The sequence below is a fragment of the Eptesicus fuscus genome, chromosome 11 (assembly GCF_027574615.1).
Source record: "Eptesicus fuscus isolate TK198812 chromosome 11, DD_ASM_mEF_20220401, whole genome shotgun sequence".
In the NCBI taxonomy this organism is placed as follows: Eukaryota; Metazoa; Chordata; class Mammalia; order Chiroptera; family Vespertilionidae; genus Eptesicus; species Eptesicus fuscus.
This window is the reverse complement of record NC_072483.1, coordinates 62,669,271-62,692,175: the sequence shown is the minus strand read 5'-3', so window position 1 is coordinate 62,692,175 and position 22,905 is coordinate 62,669,271. Positions and strand designations below refer to the sequence as shown.

Here is a 22,905-nt window from a genome sequence, read left to right as displayed (position 1 = left end):
AAATGCCTAAAGTCAATGATGAAGTAATTTCAAACATTTATTATCATAACCCATTTGAATAGGTTCAACTCTTCTATTACAGGACAGAGATTTTTGTTTAAACAGGAGAAGCATAAACTCTTAAATGAAAATGCAGGTAAACATGTTAGATGTAAACATTCTGATCAGGGAAGGCAAGGTTAGGTGAAATAGAAAACTTCTCTTCAATTCTTCATTAATTCATTCCTTCCTTCATCATCATTTGTAATGCCTAAGTGTGCCAGGCACTGACATGGGGACCAGGGATCACAAGTGACGAGACTAAGAGGTCGGGGAGGAGGGTGCTTCCACCAACTCCTGGGGAGCTGTCTGTCCTGGACTCCCCTCTCAGGGGGTGCCATTTGTGGGAAGGCCAGGGATGTGAGGAAAGGTGACTTCTTGACCGGCTGGCCTGTCTTGATCTGTGGACCCTGAGGCCTGTGGGTGTGCCCAAATGCCCCTTTTCCTGCGGAATGAGCCGGGTGCTGGCGAGATTTTCAGTGAAACTCACATGCTGCGTGGCTCCCCCAAGAGTGAGGGCTGCAATCTGCTTTTCCTTTGTGCCAGTGTCTAGACCTGGGGTCCATGGACCCCCAAGTGACTGTGGACAGGCTCAAATGGGTCTATAAACTAGAATAGAGAAAGAATTCCATCTTTATCTTTACTAACCCCCACTGAAATTTAGCATTTTTTTCCAGCATGGAGCCAGCAACCTCACAGGATTTTGTATTGCTCAGTTGTGGCAGGCGTCTTGAAATACTGCTTCCATTATTCTATTTTCAAACGACTGACATCATGAGGGCTGCTGTTAGGACATTATCCAAGAAGCCCATATAGCATACATTTCTAAACAAGTTTGATCCTTGTGTTTCACTATAATTGGTTTCCTTTGTACTCCTGTGTGTTTTGTTGTTTACACTGAAAAACATTCCAAAAGAGTCCATAGGTGAAGAGGCCAGCAGGATCCAGGCAGGAGGGAGGTCAGGTGCCCCTGAAGTCCATCTCCTTTTGTTATTTTCATGTCCAGGCGAGTCTGCCTGCAGCATGCAGGGCCCAGCCCACAAGCCTGTCAGACCCAGAAGGCAGAGGCTCCAGGTCCCAGCTGTCAGAGGGAAGCAGATGACCAGCTGCCACCCAGGTTCCCCCTCCCCTCACCCATTGTGTCTTCGGGGGCCTCTGGATCCCATAAGCATCCTGGGCAGGGGGTCCATTCTGAGATGAAGGCAGCTCTTGTGATTCAGTCCAAAGCCCTAAGATGAGTTTTCCAGCTCTACACTCCCATCCACAGCGACATCTTGGGAGGGAGGGGGCTGTCCACCCCCCACATCACACACGACACCTTCATGGTAAGACCTTCCATTGCTAGAGGGCACTGGTCACCTTGAGAATGAGAAAATCATCAACAAAGCTCAGCCCCAGAAGAGGGCACCAGGTGGCAGTTGGCTTGGATAGTGGCAGAGGCTCAGGGTGACTGAGGGGCCAGTGATGTTCCCAGCTACTCACCCGCCAGGCTGAGCTACGTCTGCATCCAAAGCTCCCTCCCATGGGCAGAACAATTCTGTTTGTCTTCCCAAACCTCAGAGACTCTGAGAGCTGTGCTGGATCTGACTGGCTTAGGTAAGTTCAAAATGATGCTCATACCTGTTGCCTGTTTTGTTGTTGTTTAATATATTTTTATTGATTTCAGAGTAGGGAGAGGGAGAGAGAGAGAAACATCAATGATGAGAATCATTGATAGGCTGCCTCCTGCTTGCTCCCTCCTGGGGATTGAGCCTACAACCTGGGCATGTCCCCTTGACCAGAATTGAACCCAGGACCTTTAAGTCCACAGGCTGACGCTCTAGCCACTTAGCCAAACCAGGTAGGGCCCTGTTACCTGGTTTTTAATCAGTTTGTTTTTCTTTTTATTATTACTTTGTAGGAGCTCCCCATAAAATTCTAGATAGTTTTTTGTTTTTTGGTATTTGTTGGAGATATCTTCTTCCAGTTAACACATTAAATCTTTGAATATTCTTCCTTGGCATGGACCACTCTTAAATTGAAACTGTAAATAGGTTTGTTACACCAATGATTCTGGAAGAACCAAACTATCCCTGCTCATCTCAAGACCCACTGGGCCTTGGTCTACACCCTAATTCAAGCACCAGCCAAATCCTTAGAAATGCAGAGAGACCTAGACCCAAGTTTGAGGGCCAGGCTGAAGTGAGGGAGTGAGTGATCTGCGTGAGAATATCGGAGGTTTCTGTGGTGGGGGTGGTCTCTGAGAGGGAGGGGTGAAGATGGAGAGAAGGAGAGAGGGAGGAAGCCCTGGGCCACTCGGCCAATTTGGAGTGGGTAAAGGAGACAGGTTTTCTAAAAATCAAAATAGAATTCATTGATGTGACAGCAATGTGATTCCCTGGTGTCTCCAGGCTTTTGAAATCCTGAAGGGCTGAGCTACTAGTCTGCGTAGCAGAAATGTGGGTGAGGGCTGCAAGACGCTCCCCCCAAAACACTGGCTTAGTCAGTGCCAAGGTGAAAGCTGGAGGGCACAGAGCATGCCTGTGGCTGGAACTCATCTCCAGCACCCCAATCGCAGCCACGCCTGTGCAGTGCCTAAAGCAGCACCTCCTAGTTCAGTGATGGCGAACCTATGACACGCGCATCAGCACTGACACGCGTAGCCATTTCTGATGACACGCGGCCGCATGCCGAGGATGAAACATTTGCTGCTCCTCAGGATGAAACATTTGCGACTAGAGTCTTGGAGTTAGTTTTTTCCTCAAAGTGACACACTACCCGAGTTATGCTCAGTTTTTTGGCGAAGTTTGACACACCAAGCTCAAAAGGTTGCCCATCACTGTCCTAGGTGCTTTACATGCCATCAGTGATCATTACATCCTTGTACATCCTATGGGAAGTGTTAGGTCGCAGAAGGTTACGTAATTTATTCACAGTCACACAGCTGATAAGGGACAGAGCCTGGATTTATACCACTCCTCTTTTCCTTCCCTCTGTCCCTGTGACAGGGTCTTGGTTCCCTCTGAAGAGAAGAACCAGAATAGTTTTTTATTATTATAGAACCCCAAAGGTGATCTTATCCTGTGCTTTATGTAAAGACTGTCAGAGAATGTGGGGGGATGCAATGAAGTGTAATATTTCCAAACTTAAGACATGCTCTCATCAGCAGGTGCCTGGCAACCAAGCAAACCTTTGAACCTCGAAGATGTCCCCTCTGCAGGGGGAGGGCAACCCCACCACTCCCTACAGCAGGGGCCCCAGATTAGAACAAGAAAGGACACGTCGGAGCTGCAACCAGTGTCGTAGTTTGGCCTTTATTTTAGAATTTTATCCCCAGGTCTAGCATCTATGGAACACGGGGTCAGATGTGGGCGGATGGATATGCCTTGTGGGGCAGTGAGGGAGGAGAGCTGGGGGAGGAGGATGATTCAGAGCAGGAGTGGAGGCCAGAGATGAGGCCAGACAGGAACTTCTCAGCAGCAGAAATGGCTGAGGGTCAGAGTGAGGGAGCGACTGCTCTGATCTGCCCCTTAGTCCTGAGTTATCCAAGAGGGCAGCCAGCCACCAACTGTGGGTATTGAGCGCTGCAAACGTGGCTCGTCTGAATTGAGATGAGATGTAGGTGTAAAATACACCCCAAATTTTGAAGCTTTGGTATGAAATAAAATAACGTAAAATATCTCATGAATATTTTTATATTGGCTACATGTCAAGATGACAATATTTGGCATACGGTATATCAGGGTAAAGAAAATATATTAAAATGAATTTCAGCCCTGACCCGTTTGGCTCAGTGGATAGAGCGTTGGCTTTCGGACTGAAGGGTCCCAGGTTCGATTCCGGTCAAGGGCATGTACCTTGGTTGTGGGCACATCCCCAGTGGGGAGTGTGCAGGAGGCAGTTGGTTGATGTTTCTCTCTCATTGATGTTTCTAACTCTATCCCTCTCCCTTCCTCTCTGTAGCAAATCAATAAAATATTTTAAAAAATGAATTTCACCTTTTTTTTTCTTTTCATTTCTAAAAAACCAGGGTATTTAAAATACAAAATTACAAATAAAATTATGCTTTCTATTTCTATTGGATAGCACTATTTTGGACCAATTCCTCCTGCCTGGGTGAGTGAATGGGGGACAGAATGACAGAGGGTGAGGCCCCTAAAGAGAAAGGCATTGGTTGCCAGCTACAGTTGACCCTTGAACAAGGGGGTGGGGGATTAGGGGTGTCAACCTCCCTTGCAGTTGAAAATCCGTGTATAACGTTTGGCTCCCGCAAAACTTAATCACTGTTGATCAGAAGCTTTAGGATAGCAGTCGAATTACACATAGTTTGTGTGTTGCATGCATTCTCCCAATAAAGTAAGCTAGAGAAAAGAAAATCATAAGGAAGAGAAAATACATTGACTTCACTTATTGGAGAAAATTTCCCTATGAGGGGACTGAGCAGTTCACACTTGTGTTGTGCAAGGGTCAACTATATTGCCCTTCCAGGCGGGAGACCTGTGCTAGTCTCACGCGGGAAGGATGGGAGACTGGGAGCACTCCAGGGAGTGGAACCCAGGGTTGGCTGACGCGGCATTGGGGGGAAGGGGTCCCAAGGGTGGGGAGCAAATGGAATAGGATTATGTTCTTACGGCCGTGCCAGGGGACCTCTTGGGCAGTGGGACGGTCTGGCTTGCCTCCCCTCCACCTGCCAGGCTGAAAGAGAAAGGTGAGAAAACCCTGTTAGGGCCTGAGCCATCCTGGGGAAAGCCACGTGGATCACTTTAAGGATTTTCCAAGCAGAAACCTAAAAAAGACCTCGACATCCCTGGAGAAAAGGAAGAAGTAATTGAGGGCCTTCTGGAAACATCTAGGGAAGAGTTAGAAAGTAAGAGGAGGAAAGTAAGGTGGGTGCTGATAACAAAGGGAGGGATTTCTCCTGCTCCTGTGTGAGCCTGCTCTGGGCCTGGTTCGCTGTTGGGCACCCTCACTTCCTGCTGGTCATTATTTTAATGACACCTCTCCGATGAGGCTTTTCCTGGCCATTTAGCCCATCAAATCACATTGTTAAGTAGGGATGTTAAAACATTTTATTTGATACCTTTAGTTCAAACGTAATATTTCCCCTAATACCTTTTAAAAAATACCCTTCCTCTCCCTCCTCATTAGACCCTTCCAGAGGCCCACAATCCCTGCAGGACCTCTGCGTGCCCTACAAAGTCATGCCGAAGTCCCACCCGGGGTCTCTGGCGCCCCCCGCCGGTTGGGTCGCAGACACTCCTGCTCGAGCAGCCCCAGGGGCGGTCAGATCGGAGTCGGCCTGGGCTGGGGCAGATCTGTGTTTACAAGACATTTCTCAAGGCTTGGCTGATGTAACTGCCACCCGCATCAGCCTTCCTTGGGGAGAATGACGACTGTACTTGTTTTGCCCTCTTGTTAAACATGCGGAATTATTTATTTTCGAGTGTCTTTCTTTTCCTTCTGAGCGGATCCCAGAAGAAGCCGGAGCCCCTGGAGCTGCGCTGGTCTCTTACCTGCAGGGCAGCCACGAGTTCCCTCTTGCTCCTTGTTCTCTTTTCTGTTTGTTTATCTGTTTGCAGTACGTCTAGTTTTGTTTTGCAAACATTTCTTTTCAATGCGTGTTCGAAAAGCAGCTCCCCCGCCCCGCGCTCCCTGCGGGCGCCTCCCACCCTCAAACCTCCGAACCGATGGGAGGGGTGTCACCCGGAGTCGTGGGGGCCTGTGGGTGATACCCGGGGGCGCTTGGCTCCCCCGACCCCCAGCCTGTCCTGGGCCGCGAGCGCCTCCAGTTGGGGCACTTCGGGGGGAAGAGAAGGGAACCGCCCGAACGGTCGTGAAACTTTCCCGTTGCCGTTCCTCCCCGGACCTCAGGGTCCCCGGGCTCCCCCGGAGCGGGCGTGGGCAGCGAGGTCAGAGATGGTCAGAGGTCCGCAGCCTCAGGGAGCCGGGAGCGGGCCGAGGTCCCGGGACGCGCAGACACCTGCGGCCTCGGGCGAGGCGGGCGGTCCCCAAGCCCTGGCGCCTCCTTAAAGCCTCGGCTCCGCCCTGCGCTCCCCGTCCCTCGCCAGCAGTTCCACCCAACCGCCGGTCCCCGCCGCCCGGGCAGAGTGCTGCCGAGCCGCGAGCCTGCGAGAAGCGCGACGCCCGCCCAGTCCCCGCGCCGGGTCCCGAGTCCCCGCGTCCCGGATACGCCGCTATGTCCAGCGAGGAGTTGGCGCGCAAGCTGCAGCGGAGACTGCAGCGGGAGGGCGCTCCGGACGGCTGCCCGGAGCCCGCATCCCTCGCCGCCGCGGCCCCGGAGCCGGAGCCCGAGCCGCCCGCCGGGACGCCCGCTGCCAGCGCCGACGCCGAGCTGAGCGCGCAGCTGAGCCGACGGCTGAACATCAACGAGGGCGCGGCGCGGCCCCGCCGCTGCAAGGTCTTCAACCCCTACACCGAGTTCCCGGAGTTCAGCCGCCGCCTCATCAAGGACCTGGAGAGCAAGTTCAAACAGTGAGCGCTGCCCCGCGCCGTGCGCCCCAGAGGGCCCTGTGCCTGGGCGCCTGGGAGGGAGAGAAGGGAGGCGGCTGTGGGTCGGTCAGGGCCGGGGGTCCCAGGCTCCGCTCTGACGGGGAGGGTGGGACAGTGCAGGAATCCCTGGGGTGCCCTTCGCGTTTCACTCAACGCCCCGGACCCTGCGCTTCCCCAGTCTCCGCCGGCGCGGTGGGCAACCCGACCGGGCTGTGGGCACGGAAAGCAGGACCGCAGACCCAGCTCAGAAGGTCCCCCCCCCCCCCGCCTCCCCCCTTCGGGCAGCGGAGCCCCACTCCCGGGTCCTGGGGCCCCGGGCGGCTCCCGCGGGTCCCGCCCCCTCCGCCGCCTGGTTCTGCGATTTGCACCGAAGCACAACTTCTAGGAAACGGAGACGCGCCGCACCTCACCTGCCAGCTTTTATCTCCCAAGGGAGAAATTAGCCCCGTTGTCCTTTATCTTTTAAAATAAAAGAGGAAAGTTATCCTTGGCTGCCGCACGGGGTCTCATGTACCAAATAGAGGCTGAGAACTGGGAGTTGGTTAAACTCTTCGCAAAAGATCAGGGCGTTGCTGGAGCGAGCGGATCCCGGGAGCCTCCTGGGGGCGTCGCCTTGTCTGGAGGCGTCTGTCGGAACCGACGCGGCAGCTGGCAGCCGCCCCGTGGGGGGCTCATTCTTGTCCTGCTGTGTAAGCCCCACCCGGCGGGGACGGCAGAGCAGAGAGCCCCCCACTAGACGGACTGGTAGCTTGGGAGCTTCTGGGGCCTCAGTGTTCTCATCTGAAGAATGGGAGCAGTAATCGTTCCTGCCCTTCAAGGCCATCACTTACTTTGCACACCGTAAGCTCCTAACCGAGCTATTAATATTATTTCCAGAATAGGGCCAGGACCAGAAAAAATGTCTGGGGGAGCGGAGGCCTCCGGCCAGGTCATGCTTGGGGCGTTTTTAAAGCTCTTGGAATGTTTGTCCTCCCCTGGAGGTTCTATTTAAGGGCTCTGTGTGGCCAGCGCTGTGTGGCTCCAGCCTGAGGCTGGGCTGTAGTCCAGCGCCAGCCCCCGTGGGGAGGTCAGCAGAGGCAGGCACCCGGAGGCCGCCGAGCCTTCTCTGCTTGCCTGACACCCCAATTTCCGAATCCCGGGCTTCCAGGCACTGTTCTCTGGTGTTGACACCTGATGGGGCAATGAAGGAAAGCCGAGTTGGGGCAAAAGAAATGCCTGCAACTGGGGCAGAGGCGGAAGAACAATCAGTGAGTGCGTTGTCAGAGTCCCTTGGATTTGTCTGGGATTATGCCTTTCATGGGAAGACCAGCAGTCCCCCCAGTCCAGCTGGATTCAGGGAGGGCATCTTGGGGACCTTCTTCAAGTTGCTTTGCAGTGATTTGGGTTTCATTTACTTACTTTTATTACTATAATTTCTTTTCCTGCAGAAAAGTCTTTGAGAGGATAAGTTTGTTAGTTGGCTGCCTGGGAGCAGCAGAGGCAGTCCCCATAGTAACAAGGCAGTGGGGTCAGGTATGGCTGGATCCAGGTGCTCAGATGATGCCGACCGTGCTTAGTTTCTCTTTTTCTTCAGCCAACTACCTCTCTTTTGTCCATGCCCAGAGCCTCGCTCCCCTGCCCCACCTTCAGGCTACCCAGACCCTACGAAAACGAGGATTCCTTGGCCCACCCCCTGAGCTTCCACAAACGTAAGCATCTTCCACCTGAGCTGATGGGCACCCTGCAGGTGCTTCTCCCAGTTTCCCATCTGGGAGCAGCTGAAACTTTGCTCTCCCTGCCTCCCCAAGGTCAGGGGCTCCTCTGGCTGAGAGATTTTTGTCACTTAAGTGCTCATCCACCCTCGGTGCCTAGAACATGGCAGAGACTCTACTTGATAGACACACCCCTCATCTTATGAAGGGGCCTTGACTACACCAGCCCAGGCAGGCAACAAATCCCCAAATGCAGTGGGTGCTGGTCGCTCTGCCTTGATAGTCACATGGTGCTCTCCCTGCACGTGTCTTCACGTGGCCTTCTTATAAGGACACTAGTCATTGGATTTATGGCCCACCCTAAGCCAGTGTGATTTCCTCTTAATTTATTACATCTGCAAACTCTATTTCCAAATAAAGTCACATGCTGAGGTTCTGGATGACCATGAATTTTTTTTTTTTTGGGGGGGAGCCCTATTCAACCCATTATTGTGAGTGAGCAGAGATACCCAGACCATGGGGCACCATGAGTGTCTCCTCCCCACCTTCTGGGAGGTATGGGGAAAGTCCGTTCAAGGATGCCCTCAGATTTAGGAACATCAGACTCCTAACCAACTTAGGTTATCTGAGGGAGTTAGGAAGGTCAGAGACCTAACCAAAGCCAGCATGATCCCACCCCCAACAGAAGAGGATCAGTCTTCCCATAGCCCAATCCTAATCCAAACGGAGTTGCCATCTAACTATAAGAACGAAGCCAAACCAATGGAAACCCCCCAGTGGTGCCAGGTGTGCAATTACTTTCAGTAGGAATTTTACTTTTAATCAGAGTTTCTAGATCCAGATTCCGATGTCACTTTGGAGTTTGCTGAGAACCTGACTTGACCGGTACAGAGCACGCTCATTCTTTCGTTCGGGGCTAGAGAGATTCATGTAGATACTGCAAAACATGCTTTGAACTTTTAAAGGTGATTTCTTGTATTTAAAAGTATTTTGCCTGGGGATTTCTTACATTTTTCAAGATTAACACACACACACACACACACACACACACACACACACACACACACCCAAACAACTGGATCCTTCCTTCACAGCCTGTGAGCATGTTGGGTTCTTGGCAAGGGGTCATTTGTCTTTGTATCCTGGCTCCTCAATGGTGAGTTGTAGAATAAAGAGAATTTTCTAATGAGTGTGGGAAGCCAGAGGCGTCATCGGCCGGGCCAGAGAAAGTTCCCTCTCCATTTCCAAGTGTGTTACTAGATAGCCTGAGCCTACAGAATAGTGGCCTGATTTTAAACGAAGAGTGAGAAGGCCCAGAAGAAACTGACTCTACAGTGTGTGTCCAGGACTGTAATAGGAGCTGGCGGAGTGGTCAAGGTTAGACAGGAAATTTCAATTACCCTGGACCTTAGCCAGGGGCCTCTTTCAAAGGGGGAGGTAACGAGGGCAGCCACTTAAGGGCAGGACCCAAATGCAACATCTGAAAATGCAGCTGTGATGTGTTTGCAGCATTTTAAAAGCTTGTGTTTCAATTCCCCAAAGAGAGGGTGGGAAGAGGAGCATTGGGCTATGGGAAAGTTGTCTTTTTATTAAGAATCCGAAATGATGATGTCATGGACACCCTGCCAACACCCAATTCCCGGGTCACCATTGAACCCCGAAAAGAAGACGTTGTCTTGGAACTCTTCATTCCTTGTCTTCCCCGCACCCTCCTAGTTTCCTTTTCTCCTCCCTCTCTGAGGGTGGGAGAAAGGGGGTGTGGGACTGGAGGGATTTTGCCAAAGAGGTGAAAGGAGCCTTCTTAAGGAGGTTTGTCCTGGGGGGTAGAAGTGAGGCGCGTCACCCAAACTCATCCACATCTTTTGAGTGAGTTGACTTTAAAGATTGGAAAGGAGATGCAAGTAAATGGAAGCTGAGTGCTTCCCCCCCTGAGGAAAGGAGAACTTCGACCTCCCTGTGGCTGCGGTGACAGGGATGCCCTTGGATTTGAAATGGTCTCACCTGCACTGGATTTGCACGTTGGACTGTTCTGGGTGACGGTGGGGTGAGGGAACCCAGGCTTGTTGGAATTCCTGGGGGGTGTTCAGCCAGAACCCAGGCTGGCTTCTGTTTCGGGGCCTCGGTCTCTGGCAGAAAGTCAGCGTGACTTGGAACTGCTCCTTCGCCCGGTGAGCACTGCTTGTTTTTATTCGCCAGCATGCGTGATGAGCGCGATGTGGGGGCTCCTGCGGTGCACAGCGCCTGGTAGTTCTTCCTTTGCTGGAGTTTCTCCCGCCTCTCTCTCAGAAGTTCCCTCCACCCTCCTTATTACAGAGCCATCTCATTTTATGAGAATTTGAAATTGAGTTATTAAAGACTTACATTATGTAAAAAAAAAAAAAAAAATTAGTTAACAAGTGCCTGATTCAAGGTTGTACCGTCCAGGGGACTCAAACTCTCAGCCCTGAGGTTCCCCCCACCTCAGTCTAACTAGGAAATAGAAATACCTTCTCCATTGAGTTTGGGGGTGTCTGGTTTACACGGGGCTACATCCTGCTTGGTTTTTGCAGCATGGCTGAGCCAGTGGGTCTCGGGAGCTGGGGACTGCCAGGCTGGTCTGCCTCAGGGAACACGTGCTGAGGTCAGGAGCCCAGCACACCCTCAGGTTTTGGGAATGTTTGCTTTTAGCTTGTTGTTTCATGAATGTGCATCTCGGGTACGCTTGCACACTGACACATGCCTATATGCATGTGACACCCATGCTCTCTCTCGCGCACCCTCTCACGCACTCACAGTGCTCGGCCTCCACCGCATTTTGCGGTCCTCCTGGAAAAAGCCTCTGTAGCCTCCTGCTTCTGTTTCCCTTGAGTGTTGATGATCAAGGGCACCCCTGGTCCTAAAGCCTAGATGCTCCTTGGGGGGCCTATGTGCGGGGACATCTGAGTGGTTAGAGCCTGACCCGGAATCTAACCAGCAACCTTCGGTGCCCAGTAGGACAGGATGATGCCCAACCAACTGAGCCACACCAGCCAGGGCTCAACAAACGTAACAGCGACTCAGATTTAACAGGATGCTGCTTGACAGGGACGGAAGGAAGTCCTGGGAAAGCCACCCACCACCCGTGTGCAAGACACCCCAGGTAGCCTAGCAGACCCTGTGAGGATGTTGCATTCTGCTGCCTTCATGGCAGGAGGTCCTGGTATTTCTGGACACAGTCAGAGAAGAGCAGCCAGCCAGTATTGGGAAGGCATTCCGACGGAGGCTTCTGGAGCCAGAGGATGGGGGCTGAGAGCTTGAAGCGTTGGGGGGACCTGTGTGACCTCAGAGGGCAGAAGGTGGGCCACATGGTTCCGTGGTGGTCTCACTCCTCCTTCCTCACTTCTGGTCATTGGCCTGGGTTTCCCTCGCTGGGGCTGACCTCAGTTCCTGAGGGGGAAAGAGGCAGAAGCTGGGATCCCCAGTGTGACGTTCTGCACCCTCAGAAGGGTTGCCTTGGTGTTGCTTCCCCTGAGAGGTGGTCCAAGATGTGTTTGAGCCGGGCTACGGTCACGCTCTGGAGGGGCTTAAAAACCCCAGATGGAAAGGAAGACTTGTGGCACAGAGACCTTGGCCTTGGGTGTCTGCCTCCTTGAGCCCCTTGGTTAGAGCAGAGGTTCCCCCGCCCCCCAAGTCTTCAGATCCTCCAAGGGGTTTATGACCCGTTTCCCCAGACATAGTTGAGACCCATTGGTTTGAAGAGAAAGAGGAGATTAGAATCTCACAGCTTAAAGAAAACACATTTTTTCCATTACAAAAGTATGTTTCCTGTTTAAATTTTCTTGTAAAATAGTAGAGATATTTATGTACGACTTCAAGAACGGAAGCCTCATGCTGTTCTGTCCCCGAGGGATCACTGCCAACAGGTTAGGTGTCTGTTCCTAAACAGGAATGCTGAGACGGGCTATGCCGTCCTGTCATGTGTTAGGTGGGAGGCCTTTGGCTAAAGTGGCAGAAAACCCTGCCCCCAACTCACTGATCAGTAAAGAAATGCACCAGCTCGCATGACAGGGATCCAGAGAACAAGGAGGCCCTTGGGCCTGATGGCTGCTTCCATCAAGGACTAGGGTCCGGTCCTTCTCTGCCGTCTACCACTCTCTCTGTTGGCTTTATCTGCGTGCTGATAGCAAGATGACTAGGCTCTCCAAGTCACATCCAGGCAGGAAAGACCTGGGGTTCTTCTCAACAAGGAGGAAATCTTTCCCAAGTCTTCCCCTAAGCCAGCCTCTGGTATCCCATGGCCAGCACTGGGTCATGGGCCCACCCAGCCCAGTGACTACCCAGAGGAAGGTGATGACCATGACCAGACCACAATAGGGCTCCCTTCCCCGCGGGGGGGAGTTCTGTCATTGAGGAGGGAAGGGGCCCCTGTGTCCTCTGGGTCTTTTCCTGAGCAGTGTGCTGTGGCTCTCTTCTGTCCCTCTGTGATTCTGTGTACATGAGAGGGGCTTAGTTACAGGCTTGGATTCCAGAGACCAGGTAGCAAGCAGCCCATTCCCAGGGGCTCCTGAATGCCTGAGTGTAGAGGTCATTTCTCTGGGACACTCACTTGTGCTGTTTTAGTGGAGACCCCTATGGTCTCTCTCTGCCTGTGGTTGTGGATCCCTGGCAGCTGGGAGCGCTGTGTGTGTGTGTGTGTGTGTGTGTGTGTGTGTGTGTGTGTGTTTTGGGGGTAGAGGATGTGTGTCTGTGTCAACATTCCCTAGGCCAACTCTCAGCAAAACGGCTTTTGCCCGAAGTAGTTCTTTTACCTTACAGAGAGCCTGGCGTGGCTGGACCCGCTCTGCATCTGGAGGGCCAACTGGCTTCCTGGGGCAAATTGATTGGGTACACTCCTCACCTGCTTTGTCTTTGAAAACTCTTTGCTGATGCCTCCCCCGCTTCTCCCTCCTCTCTCCCCAAACCTCCTCTACTCTCCATCATCATCAGTCTCTGAGTTCCTCCTTTTGGAAGGGGCTGCAGAGGGAGAGTTGGTGAGTGCGTGGAGCCAGCCACCATCTTTGGCTGGGAGTCGAGTGCATTGAGGGCCCTCATTCCTTTCAGCGCTGCCTGGGGTTCTGTTGCTAGGGCCCCTTTCTCGGCACGGAGGCCTTTGTACAAGGCGTGGGTGGAAGGGTGTGGGGCGTCTGGGCCTGGTTTTATCTTCTTTTCATCTCAGCCCCGGGCACCCCCCGTGTTGGCTGAATGAAGGTGCATTCTTTGCTTTTGGAGGTAAGGACTGGCTTGCCAGTGCCAGCAGCCGTCTCCTTGGCCGGTTCCTGGTTTCAGGCCAGCAGGGGCCTTGGGGAAGTAGGGACAGGACAGAGCAGTAGATTCCCTCCAGCCTCGCTGGGGTCTGATTCCGAAGGGATGACCCCACCTCTGGTGGGTGGTGTAGCTGCATGGTCTCTCATCATGCAAGGCTGCCCCTGGGTCGCCGACAGGCCTGTAGCCCTTTTCCAGCGTGGACCTGGTTTGTGGGAAATAGGAGGACGTACTTTGGGGCTTACATATTGCCACGTGTCCAGGGCTGGCCCCTCCACCCCATCCTGGTGGGAATGGCAGGGGGACCTGAGGGCTGCAGCTGGTCCCAGCTCTGGGGTTAGACAGCTCTTTGGACCCGCAGTCCCACCCAGCACTGCTCATTGAACACCCATTGTGCCTGGGACAGTGGTCCCCAGCCATTACCTCTCCAACAAGAAGATCTGGCTGCTGGCCACCCTAGCTCTGTTGCCAAGGGACCTGGTGAGCTCTGTCCTGGCCTTGGAGAGGTGCTGTCCCCGATCCTGCCCACTCTGCCGAGCTTGGCCCCGGTGACAGGGTCTGTCCCTCCCTAAATGCCTCATGCTTGCCCCACTCCACCCTGCCCTACCTACGAAGGCCAACTTTACTGAACACTGGGCTCCCCCAACTGCACCGAACAACCATTGCTTACAGAGTACCTACTGTGTGCGGGCACTGTTTCTAGCATTTACACATCAGAATCACTGAGGTGGGTACTATTATCACCCCCCCCCCCCCCCATTTACAGACGAGGAAACTGAGACACAGAGAAGCTAAGTAACTTGCCCAATGTCACATGGTGGAAGTGGTGAGATTGGAACCCAGGCCGCCTGTGCGCTTGTCCCCTGTGCCAATGAGCTTCTCTCGGTAACTAATATCATTCCACCCCCAGCTTCTTAGGCTCCAAATCTCAGCTGTCCTTGGCAACGCCCCCTCCACAGCCAGGTGGGGCCGAGTGTGGCACAGCCTCTGCAGGCTTTCTGACCTCCAGGTCTCACTGGACCACCTGCCCTAGGCCTGGGCAGCTTCCACCTAACTGTCCTCCTCCCATCCATCCTCTTGCCAGAACCCAGATCTCATTACAGTACCTTGTTTTCCTTTTCAGAACCTTTGGGGACAACATACAACATTTGGTAGCTCCCTATGACCCATGGAACAAAGTCCAGACTCCTCATGAGGACCTCAAGGCCAGGCCCAGCTGGCTATTGCATTCCTCTCGCACAGGTTCCCCCAGCCTGGCCCTCCTCTTATTGGCCTGATCCCCCCCTCCCCCCACAGCCTCTCTCCACACCCCGCATTGTCTAATTGGTTGCACTTAGTTATTATTATAGAACTGTCCATTATTGTTGATTTTGTGAGGATCCCCTCCCCCTCCATAGGGTCTGCCCTGGGAAGGCAGGGTTGGGTCTTTGTGGTTGTGTGGCTAACTTCTTCCTCCAGGCCCCCGGTCCCCCCAGGGCCAGCCCAGGGCCAAGGAGGGCAGGGGTGCCTTGATCCCAGCAGAGGGTCTTCCTCTGGAGCTGCAGTGAGGCCCTCATGAGTGCCCTGGGGAGCTGGGCAGCTCACAGGGCTGTCCGAGGAATGGGAGCTCTCAGCGGGGTGGTACAGTTCCTTCTAGCCGTGACACGGACCACATGCCACACGGGCACACGCCTGTAAGTGAGATGTGGAAAAAGGTAAGTGACCACCTTCTCAGGTTGTCCCCAAGATCGCGTGACTACTTGGTGTGCGGTCACAGCCTTAATTAGGTCACTCCAGTTCCAGCCCCATGTTCTTTCCACTAAGGGAGCTGCAGGTCCCTCCGGCCCGGCAGGGCAACTGGATTTAAGGTGGTGCCAGCCCAGAGCAGGGACACAGGAGAAGGACAGGCCGGCAGGGAGGCAGTGGGTGGAGAGCCAGACTCTGAGGGCGGCAGCCAGGTGCTCTTCCTCCCGGTTTGGAGCGATAGCCTCATCCTCCACTGCCCACTTCAGCTCCCCCGAGACCTGTGCCTCCCCCTGGCCATTTCCTCCCAGACTCCTCCTGGTCTTGGGGGAAAAGAGGGGTGGGGCACTGCGGGGCTGCCCCAGGGCTGACCAAGTCTGGGTATGAAAACCCCCGGTTGTTTGGGGGCACCCGTCCCCCGAAACTCACAGGGCTCCTGGGAATTCCCAGAACTGGGTCTCCAGGGGCTCCTCTGCCTGGTTGTCTGGCCCCTCAGGACTTTTACGGGGAAAGTTGGGAGCTAAGGGGAGGCACCCCCTTACTGCACATTCACAGCAAAGAACCCACCATCACCCGTCTCGACATCCCTGATCAGAAGAGCCTTTTACCCGCCCCTCCCCCAATCAGTCTTTGTCCAGAGAGGCTTCCCTTGGGACCCGACTGTTGTGTCCTCACAACCTCGGTCCTTTCGTCTCACCTCCTTTCAGGATGGATTGCCTGGAACTCAAGATTCCCAGACCCACTCACCCCATCACCCTGTCCCCAAACAGTCCCCCAGCCCATATTTGCCCAAACCCAGCAAGAGTGCCCCAAATTCCAAAGGACTAAGGGGAGGCCCCAGGATGAGGGTCTTTCTCTTAACGAGATAATAGCAACCAAAACCAGGAAAGGGAGGCCTCATTGATAAGCTGAGCGTTTCTCTGCCTTCCTTTCATTTTGGCAACAACTAGACAAAAGAGGAATTGGAAGCCCAGAGAGTTCGAGTAACTTGCCCAGGGACACACAGTACATGAGGTCACCAGGGGTTTGAGCCAGGGGATTCCGACCCCAGGAGCACACACCCAGCCACTGCTGTCTCCACCTTCCTCACTCAGGCTCCAGTAGGAGGAATTGTTACTGTTACACTTGCGTTGCTGAGTCAGAAGCTTTCCGGGGCTCTTCCTTCTGCACCCCACTGTTCGTTCGTGGTCAGAGGGCATTTGTGCCTTCAGTGTGGCTGAAATACTGCACCACTGACCTGTTATGGCATTGTCTCTGGCATGTTCCTTTGGGGATGGCCATGGGGACCGGTTGGCTTTGTTTCCACTCTGGGTTGCTGGCATCAGCAGGAGGGTTTGTACTGAGGTCTTCCCACTATTGCGTTATGGCATCCAGTTGAAGAGCATGAGGCTGGGGCCTGGGCGGCTTGGTGCAGCGAGCTGCTGTCCTGTGCCATCACCCCTTGCCATCTCTCTTCCTGAATCCATGTGGCAGTCCCCAGTAGGGCCACTCCCCGGCATGCATTTGGGACTAAGTAGACTTCCCTGATCGCACTGAAGCCTGAGTAGCAGCCGCCTGGCTCTGCCTCCCCTCTGCTGTCTTGTGAGGTGCTGAGCACACAGGTGGTGTTCTGTAGTGGGCTCTGCCCCCACTTTTTAAATTTTTTTTTATTGATTTTAGAGGAAGGGAGAGAGAGAGAGAGAGAGAGAGAGAAAGAGAGAGAGAGAGAGAGATTTGTTTTCTACTTATTTATGCATTCATTGGTTGATTCTTGTATGTGCCCTGACCAGGGATCGAACCCACAACCTTGGCGTATTGGGACAATGCTCTAATAAACTAAGCTATCTGGTCAGGGCTGCCCCCACTTTTCTTTACAAGCTTTCAGACATCGTGTATGATGTGTGGAACTACAGGGTGCTGTGGCTGACGGTGGGGACAAGACCCAGCCTCCACTGGTCTCCTGCAGCCTGCCAAGAGGTTGGTCTTGGCCAGAAAAGGAAGGAATTGGCCAGAATGCGCACTGGCTGTGCACAGAACAGGTGAAGCTGGTGTTCACCTGTACCCGGGACCGCTCCCACCTCACCATTGTCCCCCCCGCTCCCCCCGCATCCCTCCATGGCTAGGACTACGTGGCATTCCCCCACTGGGCCCCCTGCCTTAGTCTGCTCATCTCCCACCCCTCAAAAGATCCATTCTGCTCACAGAGCTGAGAGGTCTTTCTGAAACAGCTCTCTGCTGTTGCGTCTCTGCCTCAGACTCTTTGAGGGTCGCCCCCTGTTGCCCTTTGGCAGACACAACTCTCCCAGAATGCTTTGTGAGAGTGGGCCCTGTGCCCCCTTCTGGGACATCCTGGCACCTCTGGACAAGACTGGTGATGGTGGCTCCCGCTCAGCACATTTGCTCCTCTGTCCCAGCACCTCCTTCCACTCCAGCTCTGCCCAAGTTCCGGCCTTATCACAGCTCAACTGTCTCTTTGTCCCTCTGCTTCCCGCTGGGACTGGTCTTTGTGCTTTCCTCCTGCTCGGGAGTGGCCCCAGGTAGCTGGGAGCCTGGTGGTGAGTGAGAGGGTGAATAGAACTTGACAAAGCTCGTTCGACCAAGCTGGCTGGGAGCAGCCTGATTGGAAATCAAAGACTTTGGGCTCAAGCTTTCGTACTTAACTCCTGCGAGTCCCCCGGGCCCTTGCTCAGAGCCTGCTTACTCTTACTTTGCAAGCAGTGGTAACACACGTGGATATCTGGTTTCCCTGCAGCAAACAGGAAGGAAGGAAGGAAGGAAGGAAGGAGCAGCAGATGACTTGACAGCTGGGAGGTGGAGGAGGACCCACACAAAGACTAGGAAACCAGAGACTAAGAGAATGGGCAACCGGGCGAGTCTGGAGGAGGAGGGACAGTCCTGTGACCTTGGGGAGTCCTGAGGCTCATGTGGATAGGCCCAGTTAGGGATCGGCACAGTGAGAAGGTGGGGGGGGCCCCAGGAAAGGCCACTCACTTTGGGGACAGTCTGGCACAGTGCCTTTCTCCTACTTGAAAGAGCCTGGGCACCAGCAGGAGTCATAAAAACGCAGGTTCTGATCCAGCAGGTCTGGGGCGGGGCCCGATATTGCGTTTCTAACAATCCTGGGTGACCTGGCCCCAGGACCACACTTTGAGTAGCCAGCCCCTGCCTGTTTGAAATACACGATTTCCGTACAAGGCCTTTTGAAAGAAAAGTGGGGGTGTTCCGATGTCCTGGTGAGGTCTGAGGCATGATCCCCCAACACTAAGGCATTTTCTGGGGCACTGCCACCCCCCTGAGAGCCCCCTCCTGAGGGGTCCCTGGGGAGTTTCTGATGGCTGAGCCTTAGACAGACAAAAGCTGGCGGCTTCTTTCTTCCATGAAGGCACGATTATTTGTGCGTTGAAAACCAAGAAAACCCAGGGGCTCCGCACAGTGGGAGCCCAGTGATTCGTGGAAAAAGGAGCTGCCAGCTCTGGGCCCACATGGGAAACTGGCCCTCGCCCCCTTGCTAGCGGGCCTTTGGTGGGGTGAGGACTAGGCATCACTGGCCCCTCTGGCCAGGCTGGGGGCTTTTCTAGGTCATAGGCACACACAGCCGTGTGTTCAGAGATCTCAGCCGGGCCTTGCTCACCTACTCCAGTCAGTAAAGCGTGGGCCCTTGGGAGCAGACCTAATCCTCTGACATAGGATGGCTAGGCGGGTCCCTCAGTGAGGGCTGGTGGAGATTCCGTGCAGGGAGCCACCGCAGGCTGTGGATTTGGGTTCCCTGCAGAACGCTAAGATGGTGGGACCTGTGTGAGGCCTGGTTGGGTGTGGGCAGCAACGCAGAGCAGAAGCCCTGGAAGCTGTCAGCTTCCTCTTCGTGGCTGCAGACAGGCACTGCTTTTAGAAATAGCTCCCTCGCGCTGGCTGCTTCCCAGGTGCAGGGGCCAGTGCAGGCGTCTTATCTCCACTTGGCCCCTCTCCCACCCTGCACGGCACAGATGGCTCTCACACTCAGTCTGCAGAGGGGCCCCAGCCCAGGCCTCTCCCAAGTGAGTGGCAGGGCTGGGCTTGAACCCGGCCTGTGTCAGCAGGGCCATCCCCAGTGCTGCTCGGACCAGAGTCTCTCCTAACACAACCTGGAGAGCATACAGATGACGGGGACTGAGGACATTTTAAAGATTTGAAAAAATACTTGTTTATATGTGTGTGTTTTTAATTGATTTCAGAGAGAGGATGGGAGAGGGAGAGAGAGATAGAAACATCAACGATGAGAGAGAACCATCCACCCACTGCCTTCCGCAGGCCCCCTACCCGATTGAACCTGAAACCCGGCGAGTGCCCTGACTGGGAGTCCACTGCCAACCGTTTGGTGCACGGGCCCACGCCCAACCAGCTGAGCCACGCTGGCCAGGGCAGGACTGAAGACATTTTAAAGCAAAAACACGGGGAAAGGTCACCAATCCTGAGGAGGGCTGGAGCAGTGGTTGGCAAACTCATTATTAGTCAACAGAGCCAAATATCAACAGGACAACGATTGAAATTTCTTTTGAGAGCCAACTTTTTTAAACTTAAACTTCTTCTAATGCCACTGCTTCAAAATAGACTCGCCCAGGCCGTGGTATTTTGTGGAAGAGCCACACTCAAGGGGCCAAAGAGCCGCAGGTGGCTCGCGAGCCGCAGTTTTCCGACCATGGGCTAGAGGGAAGCTCCAGAAAACACAAAAGGGTGCTAGGTTTTTGGGGATTACATGTGGTTTTTCTTTAATATCCCGGGTTGTCTTTAATAAGAAAACGCTGGGTTAAAATTTAAATTATAGAAAAAAAAGGAGCTAAGATGTTAGTAGTGGGGAGCCAAGGGCTTAAGGGAATTCTAATAAGCCTGCAAGCATTTGAAAGATGTAAACCGTGGGGAGGAAAAGAAAATATTTTGATGGTTTGAAATGGTGGGGGTGTGACTGCAGGTTTAGGCCAGGCTTGTAGAGAGAGAGGGAGACCAGCGAGGCCTAGGGCTGGGACCCTGCCTGCGGGGCCTCCCGGGGCCGTGGTCTCCCTCCCTCTCCTGGCCTTCCCCTTCCGGTTCCCCTGTGACCTGGTCCCACATCCCAGTGCTGGGAAGTGGCATCTGTCTCCGGGGCGATGCCTGACTTGGACAGGTGTTCTAGGTGCTGTTTCCTTTTCTCAGGGCTGGGTTCCAAACTGCAAGGAACGTGATAGCATTGTCCTGGGGGCAGGCAGCAAAAGAGTTTTCTAGAATAAGGAGGACGCATCCAACTTCATTCGCCTTTCCCACAGGCCCCAAAGTTTGACGGAAGATGAGCGATTTTCAGCGGCCTGGTCCAAAGGGGCTTCCACACTGCCGTTGCCTGAGAAGAGGGCCTCTGAGCCCATTAAAGCAGGTTGTGGTACCCTCGGGGCCAGCCTGGGCACCTCCGCTCGGGGTCTGCACCTCCAGCACCTGCAGCCACACCCACCATGGGATGTGGGAATAATGTAGAGAATCTTACAGCCTCCAGAAAGGCCCTCATATTTTTAACACCTGACTTCCCCACAAACTCCTCTCTACCTTAGCTTTGGCTAACCTGTCTCTGTGAACTGTCCTTGGAGGGGCAACCTTGGCATTGTGTAAGGACTGGCCTGATATCAGATCTTCCTTCCCCAAAACCTACCTCTGGTGGCCATGCCTCCCAGCCCCAGGGGTGGGCCGCAAGCCTGGGCATCAGGATAGATGTCCTCCTTGTTAACCTCACTAGGCCCTAGTGACCTCGGGCTGGTTGACCTTGATGGGCCTGGTTTATTCATCAGCCACACATCCCTCAGTACTACATCCCTCAGGATGTGTTGGGGGTTTAAATCAGTTTAAATTTATTTGAAGGGCTTGGCTGGTGAGACTTTCTCCAAATGTTTGTAAGATGGCAACATCAGTATTCTCTTGGCCAAAAATGAATGACTTTGCATATTTGGGCAGTCCAAAGCATCATGCTTTAAGACCAAAATCAGAATCCACCCACACTCAGGACTCAGCAACGTGGTCCCTGTCACTTCTGCCAAAGGCTTCCCAAATAAATTGTAAGAGGTGTAAATCTCACAGTTGCAGTAGTGGTCTGTTCATTGAGACATTGAGTAGGCACGGTGCCCCCCGGCCCCTCTTCAAGTTGAGGGGCACCTGGTATAACTCAGTTAATGATCATTTTTGCGTTCCCCACGCCCATGCAAAGCCAAGCTCCTGTTTGGAAGTCCCAGGTTCATTGTGATCCACACAGGACTTGGCTTTGCTGCCTACCTCAGCTGTCACCATCCATCAAGTGGGTGACTCATCACCACGTTACAGAACTGTTGAATTCAACGAGGTGATTTAGCACAGTGCCTGGCACTTAGCAAGCTCTCAATAAAACAAGAAACAGGTGGCTATTATTAATTCTTCACAGGACGGGTAAAGATGAAAAGGATTAGAATATGAGACAATGCGTCGTGAACTGCAAAGCAGACCGGTTTCAGTTATTGGGCACTTTGAATCCCATTGTGTGTACTGCACACATATATAGTCTTAGATGCTAGGAGAGGAGCAGATAAAACAGTAAGATGACAGGGGACTTGGGAAGTTTTTTTGCCTCTCTTGCAAATGCAGGCCCTGAAGGAAGGGACTGTGGACAAACCCTCCTAGATGGCCTGAATGATCAATCCCAGCTCCACAGGGAGGGGTGAAGATGCCACTACTGGGACCACTTTATAGTCCTGCCAGGACTTACAGAGATGGCACTGGGCCGGTGCTTCCAGCAGGAACAACGAAAGCAGCCTTTACTGCGTCCCTGGGAGTGAGGGCGGTGGCTGGCTCATGACCCCTTCCTTCCCTGTCTTTCTTGGCCTTGGAGATGTCCCCTCTTTGTCTACACACTGTCTATTCCTGTGCCAAGCTGGTGGCTCATGGCGGGACACCAGCGGGGCTGCGGCTGCAGCTTCGGCTCTTTCTTCTGTCTGGGATCTGCCCCCTGGGTGGTGGGCTCAGCTTCCAGGCAGGAAAAAGTGGTCAAACCAAACTTTCCAGCCCAGTCACAGATAGTGGAATTCCTTAACCTGTTTCCAGGCTGTGCTGAGTCCCTTTCTGACATATTTGTCCTTTTTTCTTAGGCCTGGAGAATGTTTGAAGCTTCAGGGCCTAAAATAAAGGTTTTCTAAACCTTCTGCACTCCTCAATCAGAATCCAGGTGAAAAAAAAAAACAAAAAAAAAACAAGAAGAAAGTCTCCAAGCCCCTCCCCACGCATGGCCTGTATCCACAGCCCCTCTGTGCTGGGGGGGCCATGTCACTCCAGGTTAGGGGAGAAGGGAAACCCTGGTCCTCCTGGTGCCCTCCCCCACCCCAGGACAAATTCCTGCTTTGTTCCCTGATCTTTTCTTATCTCCATCCTCGCCCCCTGTTTACCTCTTCTTCCTGGGCCCTCCTCAGTCTTTTCACCTAAGTTTTGGGGCTGCTCCTTTCCTGCCTTCTCTTCTCCTTCCTTAGCGTTCAGACCCTAACCCTCTCGGCATCAGCCCCCAATGGTTCCCATCTTGAATGCACCCCTCCCCGCTTCATCGCTTTAGTTTCCTCTGCAAACTTTGGTGGAATGCACACCGTGTGCTGAGCAGTGGGTGGAGGCCATTTCATTCAAAATCTCAGCATGGAAGCGGCTGTCCTGGTCGTTTAACTGGTCGCCCTTCTGGAATTGCCCAAGGAAGTGTTTCCCAAAGTTAACTCTTTGGTAC

General features: G+C 53.5%; 1 protein-coding gene and 1 long non-coding RNA gene across 5 annotated transcripts in view; one reads left to right on the top strand and one right to left on the bottom strand.

Moving 5' to 3' along the window:
- Positions 1–3,325: 3,325 nt before the first annotated feature.
- On the bottom strand, positions 3,326–5,958 carry LOC114230427 (uncharacterized). Of its 2 annotated transcripts, XR_003616307.2 has the most exons (4): positions 5,885–5,958; positions 5,532–5,587; positions 4,650–4,713; positions 3,326–3,619 (listed from the first exon to the last, which is right to left on the bottom strand). It is a non-coding gene; the product is annotated as an uncharacterized LOC114230427 (long non-coding RNA). The 2 variants fall into 2 exon arrangements; XR_003616306.2 differs by lacking the exon at positions 5,885–5,958 and having other exon boundaries at positions 5,532–5,621.
- The window catches only part of EFHD1 (EF-hand domain family member D1), a 38,162-nt gene continuing 20,794 nt past the window's right edge, over positions 5,538–22,905 (top strand). For all 3 annotated transcript variants that reach the window (XR_008557522.1, XR_008557521.1, XM_008138407.3), the window contains exon 1: positions 5,538–6,510. Coding sequence is in view for 1 of the 3 variants with exons in the window: in XM_008138407.3 (XP_008136629.2) it covers positions 5,633–6,510 (878 nt within the window). In the remaining 2 variants the exon portion in view is untranslated. The remainder of the gene's footprint in view (positions 6,511–22,905) is intronic.